Raw genomic sequence first — 15,259 nt, 5'->3', positions numbered from 1 at the left:
TACACACTGTCACCACCATGCTCTACCTATTACACACTGTCACCACCATGTTCTACCTATTACACACTGTCACCACCATGTTCTACCTATTACACACTGTCACCACCATGCTCTACCTATTACACACTGTCACCACCATGTTCTACCTATTACACACTGTCACCACCATGCTCTACCTATTACACACTGTCACCACCATGCTCTACCTATTACACACTGTCACCACCATGTTCTACCTATTACACACTGTCACCACCATGCTCTACCTATTACACACTGTCACCACCATGTTCTACCTATTACACACTGTCACCACCATGTTCTACCTATTACACACTGTCACCACCATGCTCTACCTATTACACACTGTCACCACCATGCTCTACCTATTACACACTGTCACCACCATGTTCTACCTATTACACACTGTCACCACCATGTTCTACCTATTACACACTGTCACCACCATGCTCTACCTATTACACACTGTCACCACCATGTTCTACCTATTACACACTGTCACCACCATGCTCTACCTATTACACACTGTCACCACCATGCTCTACCTATTACACACTGTCACCACCATGTTCTGTCTATTACACACTGTCACCACCATGCTCTACCTATTACACACTGTCACCACCATGCTCTACCTATTACACACTGTCACCACCATGTTCTACCTATTACACACTGTCACCACCATGTTCTACCTATTACACACTGTCACCACCATGTTCTACCTATTACACACTGTCACCACCATGTTCTACCTATTACACACTGTCAACCACCATGTTCTACCTATTACACACTGTCACCACCATGCTCTACCTATTACACACTGTCACCACCATGTTCTACCTATTACACACTGTCACCACCATGCTCTACCTATTACACACTGTCACCACCATGCTCTACCTATTACACACTGTCACCACCATGTTCTACCTATTACACACTGTCACCACCATGTTCTACCTATTACACACTGTCACCACCATGTTACACCTATTACACACTGTCACCACCATGTTCTACCTATTACACACTGTCACCACCATGTTCTACCTATTACACACTGTCACCACCATGTTCTACCTATTACACACTGTCACCACCATGTTACACCTATTACACACAGTCACCACCATGCTCTACCTATTACACACTGTCACCACCATGTTACACCTATTACACACAGTCACCACCATGCTCTACCTATTACACACTGTCACCACCATGTTCTACCTATTACACACTGTCACCACCATGTTCTACCTATTACACACTGTCACCACCATGTTCTACCTATTACACACTGTCACCACCATGTTCTACCTATTACACACTGTCACCACCATGCTCTACCTATTACACACTGTCACCACCATGCTCTACCTATTACACACTGTCACCACCATGTTCTACCTATTACACACTGTCACCACCATGTTCTACCTATTACACACTGTCACCACCATGCTCTACCTATTACACACTGTCACCACCATGTTCTACCTATTACACACAGTCACCACCATGCTCTACCTATTACACACTGTCACCACCATGTTACACCTATTACACACTGTCACCACCATGTTCTACCTATTACACACTGTCACCACCATGTTCTACCTATTACACACTGTCACCACCATGTTACACCTATTACACACTGTCACCACCATGTTCTACCTATTACACACTGTCACCACCATGTTCTACCTATTACACACTGTCACCACCATGTTCTACCTATTACACACTGTCACCACCATGCTCTACCTATTACACACTGTCACCACCATGTTCTACCTATTACACACAGTCACCACCATGCTCTACCTATTACACACTGTCACCACCATGTTACACCTATTACACACAGTCACCACCATGCTACACCTATTACACACTGTCACCACCATGTTCTACCTATTACACACTGTCACCACCATGCTCTACCTATTACACACTGTCACCACCATGCTCTACCTATTACACACTGTCACCACCATGTTCTATCTATTACACACTGTCACCACCATGTTCTACCTATTACACACTGTCACCACCATGTTACACCTATTACACACTGTCACCACCATGCTACACCTATTACACACTGTCACCACCATGCTCTACCTATTACACACTGTCACCACCATGCTCTACCTATTACACACTGTCACCACCATGTTCTACCTATTACACACTGTCACCACCATGTTCTACCTATTACACACTGTCACCACCATGTTCTACCTATTACACACTGTCACCACCATGTTCTACCTATTACACACTGTCACCACCATGCTGTACCTATTACACACTGTCACCACCATGTTACACCTATTACACACTGTCACCACCATGTTCTACCTATTACACACTGTCACCACCATGCTGTACCTATTACACACTGTCACCACCATGCTGTACCTATTACACACTGTCACCACCATGTTCTACCTATTACACACTGTCACCACCATGCTCTACCTATTACACACTGTCACCACCATGCTCTACCTATTACACACTGTCACCACCATGTTCTACCTATTACACACTGTCACCACCATGTTACACCTATTACACACTGTCACCACCATGTTACACCTATTACACACTGTCACCACCATGTTACACCTATTACACACTGTCACCACCATGTTACACCTATTACACACTGTCACCACCATGTTACACCTATTACACACTGTCACCACCATGTTACACCTATTACACACTGTCACCACCATGTTACACCTATTACACACTGTCACCACCATGTTACACCTATTACACACTGTCACCACCATGTTACACCTATTACACACTGTCACCACCATGTTACACCTATTACACACTGTCACCACCATGTTCTACCTATTACACACTGTCACCACCATGTTCTACCTATTACACACTGTCACCACCATGTTCTACCTATTACACACTGTCACCACCATGTTCTACCTATTACACACTGTCACCACCATGTTACACCTATTACACACTGTCACCACCATGTTCTACCTATTACACACTGTCACCACCATGTTCTACCTATTACACACTGTCACCACCATGTTCTACCTATTACACACTGTCACCACCATGTTACACCTATTACACACTGTCACCACCATGTTACACCTATTACACACTGTCACCACCATGCTCTACCTATTACACACTGTCACCACCATGTTCTACCTATTACACACTGTCACCACCATGTTCTACCTATTACACACTGTCACCACCATGTTCTACCTATTACACACTGTCACCACCATGCTGTACCTATTACACACTGTCACCACCATGTTACACCTATTACACACTGTCACCACCATGCTCTACCTATTACACACTGTCACCACCATGCTCTACCTATTACACACTGTCACCACCATGTTACACCTATTACACACTGTCACCACCATGCTCTACCTATTACACACTGTCACCACCATGTTCTACCTATTACACACTGTCACCACCATGTTACACCTATTACACACTGTCACCACCATGCTCTACCTATTACACACTGTCACCACCATGCTGTACCTATTACACACTGTCACCACCATGTTACACCTATTACACACTGTCACCACCATGCTCTACCTATTACACACTGTCACCACCATGCTGTACCTATTACACACTGTCACCACCATGTTCTACCTATTACACACTGTCACCACCATGCTCTACCTATTACACACTGTCACCACCATGCTCTACCTATTACACACTGTCACCACCATGCTCTACCTATTACACACTGTCACCACCATGCTCTACCTATTACACACTGTCACCACCATGTTCTACCTATTACACACTGTCACCACCATGTTCTACCTATTACACACTGTCACCACCATGTTCTACCTATTACACACTGTCACCACCATGTTCTACCTATTACACACTGTCACCACCATGTTCTACCTATTACACACTGTCACCACCATGTTCTACCTATTACACACTGTCACCACCATGTTCTACCTATTACACACTGTCACCACCATGTTCTACCTATTACACACTGTCACCACCATGCTCTACCTATTACACACTGTCACCACCATGTTCTATTACACACTGTCACCACCATGCTCTACCTATTACACACTGTCACCACCATGCTCTACCTATTACACACTGTCACCACCATGCTCTACCTATTACACACTGTCACCACCATGTTCTACCTATTACACACTGTCACCACCATGTTCTACCTATTACACACTGTCACCACCATGTTCTACCTATTACACACTGTCACCACCATGTTCTACCTATTACACACTGTCACCACCATGTTCTACCTATTACACACTGTCACCACCATGTTCTACCTATTACACACTGTCACCACCATGCTCTACCTATTACACACTGTCACCACCATGTTCTACCTATTACACACTGTCACCACCATGTTCTACCTATTACACACTGTCACCACCATGCTCTACCTATTACACACTGTCACCACCATGCTCTACCTATTACACAGACGCCTCTCCTACATCCATCTGCATGAGGCTAAATGGCGCTGTGTAACGCCGCAGAGACACACGCGCGCGCACGCACGCACACACACACACACACACACACACACACCCCCAGTGGTGGAAAGTGACGAAGTACATGTACTCAAGTAGCTACAATTTGGAGGTATTTGTACTTTTCTACTACTTTTCTACTCCGCTACATCTCAGAGGCAAATATTGTACTTTTACACCACTATTTGAAAACTTTAGTTACTAGATACTTTGTAGATTTTGATTATTATTATTACAAAACATACATTAACCATTTCAGCCCTATATACATTTCGGGCATTTGAAAATAGCCGATCTACAGGCTCACAATGCGTCGCGGTGCGACGCATTGTGAGCCTGTAGATCTGCTATTTTCAAAAGATGTTTATACATTTGAAAACTTGAAATGGGACATTCTGCATAATGCGTACTTTTACTTTTGGTACTTTAAGTACATTTTGATGACAATGCTTTTGTACTTTTACTCAAGTACATTTTGAATTCCAGACTTTCACTTGTAACAGTTGACACTTTTATCCAAAGCGACTTACAATAAGTGCATTCAACATAGGTAGGCAAGGAAACTACTAATCACCAGAAGTTTTAAGTGCATTCTCTTCTAAAACAAGCAACTAAGAGTATACCTAGTGCTAAGGTAAAAGTGCAATATATCAGCTACCTACTTTCTTAACCAGATGAGACAAATGGGAAAATCAAATGAGCAAGAGCTAAAACAAATAAGTGTATCGAATACAGAAGATCCAATAAGACAAGAGCTCGTACAAGTAATTGACAACAAGAAGGCAAGGCTGAGTGGAAGGGTAGCGTATCCTGAAGAGTGAGTAAAACCCTACTTACTTTCAAAACTGCCCTAAAGATACACCTTCAGGAGGCTGCAATTCGAAAATGGCCCCTGTCTAAGTCTTAACCTAACCCCCCCAACCGCCCCCTCCCCATTCTCCATACCAGTAACCTGTAAGCTGATTGGATGACGTTCCGTATAGTAGTGTGTATATCTGTCTGTCTCTTATATGTCATCATGATTTGTGTGCATGGGGATCTCATCTTAAACAAGCTCAGTGCTTAATGAGTCTTCCAGTTTAGTAGACCTTGTATTGTGAATTTGTACTTCCATGTACTGTTGTTCTCATGTCTTTCTAAATAAAGTAAATCAATCAATCAATCAATCAATCAATCAATCAAGAGGTGGGTTTTCAGCCTGTGGCAAAAGATGGGCAGTGACTCTGCTGTCCTGACATGCAGTGGGGAGTTCATTCCACCACTGTGGGGCCAGAACAGTGCTTTTATTTAAGAAAAAAACAATCAAGAGTATTTCTTCCACCGGTGCGCTAGTGGAACATTGATCTGGATGAGAGGCTATATGGTCGTGTGTCACCCAGACAGAACGCCCATGTGCAAAGCCTTTACATTTGAGCCATTAAGCAGAGGCCCTTATGGAGAGAGCACAGTGATACACATAGATTACCACTCCAACCACAATAGCAATCAATAACCCAACAGCTCCAAGTTCACTGACACTGACAACACAGCACTAAGGAGTTCACATGAGGAGAGGAGGGTTTGCTGGTTCTTTGGGACAGGAGTATATAACCTCCTGTACAGCACAGTGGCCCTCAACCTTTTTCTGGTTCAGGGCCCAATTGAAAATCCCACATGGGCCCCGAAGCAGTGACCTAGCATAACCTATAGCATAACCTAGCATGTTTATTCAGTGCTTTAGTCTAGGTTTTTTCAGACGGTATACCATAGTTATTCTCTCGCGCACGGTACGTGCACATATACAGTACGCGCGGTCACACAATGAATTCTTGTGGTTACAGAGGGTGTACAACTTATACAATTTATGAAACGCGTTTCTGGGTACTCAAAAGTCGCTTAACGTAGCATCCCTATTCCTTAACCTAGCACCCATATCCCCGTAGCATCCCTATCCTTGAACCTATAGTGCGTAGCAAAACACCATGAAGGGGGCCTCAACAAGTGTCATTTGGTAGCGGCGGACATCTTGGAGGGTCATGAACAGCTTGACTTAACACTGACTCACACCAATATGTCTGCAGCTACAATGCCACGCCCCCCCATGGTGACGACACGTTGCCAAGCACTATAGGTAAACATGTGGTGAAAATAAGCAAAGCGGGAAAAGAAATAGGCGAATATGCTACACAAATAGGTGAACATTGAGCAGAAATAAGCAAACATCTACCAGCTTGAAATTGCATGGCGCCCGCTTGTAGACCATTTACACAACAACGTATGAGGTAAAGTGCAGTACGATAAAGTACACAGAGGGCATATAAGTGGTTATGTGTGACTTCAGGGGGTAAACATTGGGACGGAATGGCTGTGATGTTGGGTAAAAGCGTAGGATGTGAATTGTGTGTTTATCATGAGCTGAAGTATCTCTGTGAGCTGAAGTATCTCTGTGAGCTGAAGTATCTCTGTGTTGTTGTGAGGAAAGCCGAGGAGTGTGGAGACAGACGGAGCTAAAACGGAGCTACTTCTGTTTTAACCCATTAAGAACGCGAACACATCTGTGTAACCACTTTAGCCATTATTTTTATACTTTGGCTATTTAAAAAATAGCAGATAATACAAGCTCATAGCACGGCACTCTGTGCCACGCTATGAGCTTGTATTATCTGCTATTTTTTTTAAATGGTGATTTTTTTTTGGGTGGGAAATCTTTGTATATATATGTTTAAAGCAAACATTTTTTAACTCAAATCTTTGCTGGGGGGTCCCTGGAACAACATATTTTGAGATGGGGGTCCGCGGCCAAATACATATGATTTTGGGGGTCCTTGACATGAAAAAGTTTGAGAACAACTAATATTATAGCAACATAAATTCTTTCCCCCCCAAAAACTGTTAGGATTTAGAAGACATTTGTAGAATCTCCAGAAGCAAAGAAAAACGTTTTCTTAAAAAAATATATATATATTCAAAGATTTGCACAAAATCTTCACGTGGCGTGGCACCGAGTGCTATTTTTTGAATAGCCAAAAGAAATCTAAGATGACACAGAGATGTGTTTCCGGACTGAATGGGCTAACCTTTATTTATCACGGTTGAGTGAGCGTGGCGGTGCTTGTCAAACGGACAGGCTGGAGGCCTCTTCATGCTCGGAAAGGTAAAAACAAACAAACACGACGCTCTATGTTCATATCTCCACCGTGGTGACACGTTTGTTCTGTTTATCAGTGTTTTCCTGTCCTCTACGGCTCTATGAAAGAGCCGCTGTGACAAAACTGTTAAAAGGACGTTGGGAATACATTTTCATCCAACCGGCAAACAATGTCACAGATCCATGTGTTCCGACAAGATAATTCAGGTCGGAGCGTTTGTTCACATATTATATATTTATATAAAAGGCAAGTCTTGTCAAGGACTGGCTAAGTTGCGATGACACCGCTGACCCCACTGTTATCTTTTGGGGGTGCGAAAACAAGCAACCTTTTTGTCCTTGTCCGACACTTTCTCCGACACTATTTGTGCCGAGTTTTGCGCCCCGCTTACCCGGAACACCTTATAGGGTTTGCTTGAGTACAGCTCTCTTGTTCCCCTATATCAACTTTTTTAATTGATGTTGATAAATCATGTTAATTTTTGTATTTTATTTGTATTAATTATTTTATTTTCCTCGGCACCGCTGGACAAGAGGGTGTCAGCCCCGTCAGTGTGTTTTCCGAGAATTAGATAAAGGTTGAACATTCCATAACTCCACAGTTGAACTCGACCAGTATTGAGACCGAGGGTATACACACTATGAAATGAAGAGTTCATTTATTCATTTGTAACACTAAGAGTGTACGAACGGAACCAAATGGACCCCGTCGTGCGTCGTCCATTTGGTTCCATTCGTACAGCCTCAGTGTTAACCCATTAAGACCGGGAACGCATCTGTGTCATTTTTTTGATTTCTTTGGCTATTCAAAAATAGCAGATCTACAAGCTCATAGCGCTACGAGCTTGTAGATCTGCTATTTTTTGAAGAAAAAAAAATCGTGAAAATGTGTGCAAATCTTTGAATATATACTGTAAATGTTTCACTGAAATCTTTGCTTCTGGAACAGAATATTTTGAGATGGGGGTCCGCTGCCAAATACATATCATTTGGGGGGTCCTTGACATGAAAAAGTTTGAGAACCACTGATATTATAGCAAGTTTTTTGTTTTATTTTAACTGTTAGGATTTAGATGACATTATAGAATCCCCAAAAGCAAATATTTGATTTAAAAATGTTTGCTTTAAAAAAATATATATTAAAAGATTTGCACACATTTTCAAGATTTTTCACAAAACATAGCAGATCTACAAGCTATGAGGTTGTAGATCTGCTATTTTTAAATAGCCAAAGAAATCTAAAAATGACACACATGCAGACGCATTCCCGATCTTAATGGGTTAAATTATTAAAACTAATTTCCAAACCGCTACATGTTTTTTTTTTCATTCCTGGGTAGAGCCACATGTCGAGTCGTTGGCCCACACACACACACCTATAAGCACAATTCCAGCGGCGCTCTGTCATCAAGACACGCACGCTGTGGCATTTCCATTACTCCATCTGTCACAATCTCATTCCCCACACTGCCGCTGACAGACAGACAGACAGACAGACAGACAGACATAATGGACAAGACATCTATTTTGTCGCAGATTGCACCGACATTAGTTTTTTTCCCCCCGAAACCTGTGACAAGTTACGAACGCATCAACGGAACGAGACACGTGTCCGCCGTTTTCTCACTCATAATGTCACACACTGATGCACAAACACACGCGCCTGGTAATACATATTATATTTATATATATATCTGTCAACTGTGACAGCATTAGAATTTATTTGATGAAAAACACTGTATTTCTATATATTATTTATGTGACGATGGGCGGATGTACCACCTCAATACACTCAATGTGGATAGTTCCAATGCTTGATTCTGATTGGCTGAGTCCCATGGGAAAACTCTTGATAGGACTGCATGCATGAGTATCACCGCGTCGACATGTTGTTTACAATATACACCGTTTCCACTTCGTGGGTATATGTATTACCGTTTGTGACTTTTTCATATGGCAAGGCAAGGGGAGCGCTCCTTTTCGTCCTGTGTACTGTATGTGCTAGGTACATGTGTATGAAGAACTTATGTTTCATTTTTTTTCTAAATGGGTTAAAAGACACCAGTGCCCTTCAGTAGCTTCCAAAAAAAAAGAAAGAACTAATGTGATATAAGATTGTTTTTCTGCTTTAGACAGGCTGGCACACTTGTGGCATTTGCAATTAAATCTAGTATAATAAAAATCTTCAGTATAATGAAGGTCAGTCTTTCATGTGTTTATCAAACGGTTGTAAGTTGGAGGTGGGATTACAATATATTACCATTTGGTGGCATGTGTATACAAGTCACCGGCATTTAGAGTTCAACTGTGGGTGTTTCCATTGCGATTCTGTGCTGTGTTGCTGAAATTGTAGTTCTGAACTCCTTTTGATATGAAAATATAACACTCACTCTTCTCAAAACTGTGAACGTGTCTCTGCCTTATTTTGTCTATCTTATTTAACTGAGTCCCCGTTCAGATCTCCAGCACAAGGCCACTGAGGAATACTTTCTTGTAGAGATTATTCTTGTAGCGGAATCGTTATTAAAACCGGTTTTGAAAAGCACTGTTAGAAAAGCAATAAGCCACGGAGGCAAGGCCATGGTTTACTCCTGATGTTATAACCAGTGTTGATTTCGTCGACTAAAACTATGACGAAAGATGTTCGGCGACTACCTTTTTTCACTGACAAAAACTAGATAAAAACTAAATAAAAACTAACTTATGATGACTAAAACTAAGACTAAATATATTTACAATTTCGTCAACAAATACAAACTAGACTAAAATGTTAGTGAGGGACTAGTGGAGAAGAGATCCAGTAGAACTAAAAGACAAGTCATTCTATGCTTGGTTGCGCTCGGGTGTTGCGCTCTGAAAATAGCGAATCTACAAGTTCACAACACATCGTTCTGCGACACGTTGTCAGCTTGTAGATCGGCTATTTTCAGCATGCAACCAAGTGTGAAATCAGCCATTACGACGCCATCAAGGCACCGCCAAAATACATTATAGTCGACTAAATCAACTGTGGATTTAGTCGACTATAATCTTATGATATTTACTCAACTAAAAAAAACTAAAACATTTCAGATGACTAAAACTGAATCAAAATGTGCTGTCAAAATCAACACTAAAACCACAACCTCTGGCTTATTGCTTTAGTGTAACTGTCTGAATGGATGTGTAAGGCAGTGCTTCTCAAACATTTTCATGCCAGGGACCCCCAAATTGATATATATATTTGGCCGCGGACCCCCATCTGAAAATATGTTGTGCCAGGGACTCCCAGAAGCAAAGATTTGTGTTAAATTGTTTCGCTTTAAAACTATATATATATTCAAAGATCTGCACGAATCTTCACGATAAAAAAAAATAGCAGATATACAAGCTCATAGCGCGGCACTCGGTGCCACGCTACGAGCTTGTATATCTGCTATTTTTTGAATAGCCAAAGTATTACGGGGTTAAAATTACTGTGATGCTATATTCACACATTTTGCTCCTGGAACCCCCCTCAAGGACCCCTGGTATAAGGTATATTCCTGCATGGACCGCCACGCGCCGGGCAACAGACTGCATCTGTCTCATAATAATTCTGTACAGTACAGTACATGCTGTTCTAAGTGATGCAGGCGAGATGAGCTTCAGAAGGCATCAGGGACACAGTGATGGTCCTGGGAATGATTTGCAGCCGGCTCAATTCTAAATGGAACACCTTTTTCCTCATTAGCAGATTGAGCAGTCCTGATCATGTTTTTAAACCCTATTTGTACCTATAGGGCTGCTATAGGATCCTGATGAGAGTAGCATAAACACAAACACATATAACACCCATCCTCCACTCACTGCCGAATACAAGATATCTCTGTTAATCCATTAACTCTCTGGCTGCCAAGAACGAGTTATTAAAAGTTACATTTTTTTTTCCAGAACCCAATACTGTATATCATCATTTGAAGATTTGCTGCTCCATTCACTTCTTGTTTAACTTATTACTGAAAACGGCTGTATCTCGGCTCCTGAGCACTTTTTCTTTACTATGTATTTTTGTCCCAGACATGCTATTTTCAAAGGCAGACAATTAATGTCAACGAGGTCACGATGACCTGGCGAAACCACACAGTATAACCCTCAGTGATTAGCAATCATCAGGGGATCTATCATAATGGAGATATATATTCTGTGACTACTTGAAAAAGGTAATAAAATCGAAAAATCGCTGGCAGTGGGCAAACGCGCAGTGAGAGAGTTAAGACCGGGAAAGTATCTGTGTAATTTTTCCCGATTTCTTTGGGCTATTCAAAAATAGCAGATCTACAAGCTCATAGTGCGGCACTCTTTTTTTTTAATCTTGGAAAATGTATGCAAATCTTTGAATATATATATATATATTTTTAAAGAAAACAAATTGAACTAAAATCTGGGGGTCCCTGGAACAAAATATTTTGAGACCAAATACATATCAATTTTTTGTTTCTAAATCCTAACAGTATGTTGCTATATCAGTGGTGCTCCAACTATCTCATATCAAGGATCCCCAAAATGATATGGCCACGGACCCCCATTATTTATTTCTGTCAGTCAAAGAGTTAATATCAATTCTGTACTGTTCACCTGTAAAAAGTGGTTTCTAAGCTCAATGTGAATTCCTGGTTAAAATATAAAGCACTGTACTTCTCAATACGGGGTCCGGGGACCACAGGGGGTCCCGAATGGACCTTCACGGGTCTGTAACTCGTACAGAGCGTACATACAGGGTGAAATGAACTTTTACAGTGTAGATCGGGGGACGCAGAGATGTGAAATCGTATCAAATAGGCCTCAAACTGAGACGCCTGAAATACAATAAAAGAATCACTGAAATAAAGGTTATATATGTGGTCTCTGTCGGTTTGGAAACCTCATACGTCCAAAACTGTTACTTCTCAGGATTCAAATTCAAAAGTATCAAAAGTAGCAGATCTACAAGCTCGCAACACGGCGCGTGCGAGCTTGTAGATCTGCTACTTTAGATGCTTTTGTGTGACGCTGGAATGTGATCAAGTAGGACGTTAATTTACGAAAAAGTAAAAATATGTAGATAAGAGGTTTCTGCCCGACAGCAAAGATATGTTACAGTACATGTGGAGAACTAGTACGAGAGAGACAAACGCAGTGGGGAGCGCCCGCTTTCGGGCCGCGGACCGGAGCGGGCCGGGTTGCCACGCCAAACGGAAAAGGGACGAAAAAAAAAGACTATGACTAAAACGGAATCAAAATTTGCTGTCAAAATCAACCCTAAAACCACGGCCTCTGGCTTATTGCTTTAGTCTACTGTCTGAATGGATGTGTAAGGCAGTGCCTCTCAAACGTTTTCATGCCAGGGACCCCCAAATTGATATATATTTGGCCGCAGACCCCCATCTGAAAATATGTGGACTCCCAGAAGCAAAGATTTGTGTTAAATTGTTTCGCTTTAAAATAAATATATTAAAAAAAATAGCACATCTACAAGCTCATAGCGGGGCACTCTGTGCCGCGCTATGAGCTTGTAGATCTGCTATTTTTGAAAATAATATCAGATATACAAGCACCGGGTGAGCGTGGCCCCAGATGGAAACTTCACAATGGTGAAGACGATGGTGATGGAGAACGAACGGGAGGCCGATGGGGCCGACCACCAGGCCCGTCGATCGGCTTCTAATCACAGAGGGCACGACGGAACGTTTCGTCTCTCTCGGGGACGAAAAAAACTGCCGAAGTTCAAAACACGCCCGCGAAATCGGCAAGTTTTTAGCTTGCCGATCTGCTACTTTTTGCTGTATTTGTATTTGAATCCTACAAAGTAACAGTTTTGGACATCCACGCGACAGAGACTATATAGAGGCGGCTCAGTGGCTCAAGTGGCTGGATGGCCAACCATGAGGTGTCCAGTTCGATTCCCGGGCTCCCCCAGAGTTAGTGTCGAAGTGTCCCTGAGCAAGACACTGAACCCCCCTCATAGGCTCTAGCAGCCATTTTGGAAAGAAATTGGGCCTCTTCCTTACTTCCTTCACATGTGTTACCAATGATACTAATGAAGGCTCTGTCCCATTCCGGTCAGGGTGCATTGCTCTGGTCTTGTGCATGCTCCACTTTGGTTCCCAAATGGCCCCTTATGGTCGGTGTGTAACTCTGAGAGTGTACAAATGGAACCAAATGGACCCGTAAGGGTCCATTTGGTTCCATTTGTACACTCTCAGAGTTATGGGGGTCCTTGAAAATAAGAAATTTGACAACCACTGTGCTACACTAAATGGAACAGAGCCTTAATTAGTATTATTGGTAACGCCTGTGAAGTAAGTAAGCAAGGGGCCCAATTAATTCCCAATATGGCTGCTGTGCATAGAGCTTATTGCTCCCGATGAGCAGGTTGGTGCCTTGCATGGTTTCCTCCGCCATCGGTGTATGAATGTGTGTGTGAATGGGTGAATGTAATGCACAATCTATGTAAAGCTCCTTGGATAAAAGCGCTATACAAATGCACCATTTTATATATATGTGTGTGTGTGTGTGTGTGTGTGTGTGTGTGTGTGTGTGTGTGTGTGTGTGTGTGTGTGTGTGTGTGTGTGTGTGTTAGTGATGACAGGTGTGTTGCTATACCTGGACAGGTGGGACAGCAGTGTCCCGGCAGGATGCTGGGGCTCTCACAGTCTGGGACGGGACAGGAGATCAGGGAGCACATCTCGCGCTCGCCGTGGCAGTAGCAGTCGCGGCAGCCGTCGTGCCAGCTCTCGCCACTGTCGTGGTGGCGGCCGTCCATGGACAGACACGCCCCCTTCCTGTCGGACGGCGCCACGGAGGACGGCGTGACAGGCTGGTCTGGAGAGAGAGAGAGAGAGAGAGAGAGAGAGAGAGAGGGAGAGAGAGAGAGAGAGAGAGAGAGAGTTGACACTAACATGTTACAGTTTCACAATCTGAATGAAAAATAATGATCAGAAACGGTTTCGTTTATTATCCCATTGAGACCTGAAGCCGATTCTACATGTCTCCTACATCTCAACAGTTTTCTGAAAAACGTATGTTTCTGTATCAGTGGTGCTCAAACTTTTTCATGTCAAGGACCCCCAAAATGATATGTATTTGGCCGCGGACCCCCATCAAAATATGTTGTTCCAGGGACCCCCAGAAGCAAAGATTTGAGTTAAAAATGTTTGCTTTAAAAATATATATATATTCAGAAGATTTGCACTCATTTTCACAATTTTTCAAAAATAGCAGATCTACAAGCTCGTAGTGCGGCACTCGGTGCCGCGCTATGAGCTTGTATATCTGCTATTTTTGAATAGCCCAAAGTGTAAAATAATGCTTTTCAATGGGTTAACTCATTCAGTGCCATTGACATGTTTTTTCCCAAGGCCCTCGGTGACAATGACATGTTTTAGTTTTTTTGTGTTTTTTTTTTTCAGTGCGTCTCTAACTGCCATAAGTGAAGCCAGTCGGTCGGGGAGCTTGTTAAAAAAAACTTCCAAAAAAGTGTTTGATTCGGCTCCTGAGAGAAACGACCGGACGAGCAGGC

At 42.5% G+C, this 15,259-nt stretch overlaps 1 protein-coding gene across 1 annotated transcript in view; it reads right to left on the bottom strand.

Moving 5' to 3' along the window:
* The window catches only part of crim1 (cysteine rich transmembrane BMP regulator 1 (chordin-like)), a 238,981-nt gene that overhangs the window by 27,878 nt on the left and 195,844 nt on the right, over positions 1-15,259 (bottom strand). The window contains exon 11 of the mRNA XM_084045810.1: positions 14,344-14,562. Coding sequence (XP_083901936.1) covers positions 14,344-14,562 — 219 coding nt within the window. The remainder of the gene's footprint in view (positions 1-14,343; positions 14,563-15,259) is intronic.

Source organism: Gymnoscopelus microlampas, assembly GCF_963454915.1.
Source record: "Gymnoscopelus microlampas genome assembly, chromosome: 20".
In the NCBI taxonomy this organism is placed as follows: Eukaryota; Metazoa; Chordata; class Actinopteri; order Myctophiformes; family Myctophidae; genus Gymnoscopelus; species Gymnoscopelus microlampas.
This window is presented reverse-complemented; position numbering and strand designations above follow the sequence as displayed.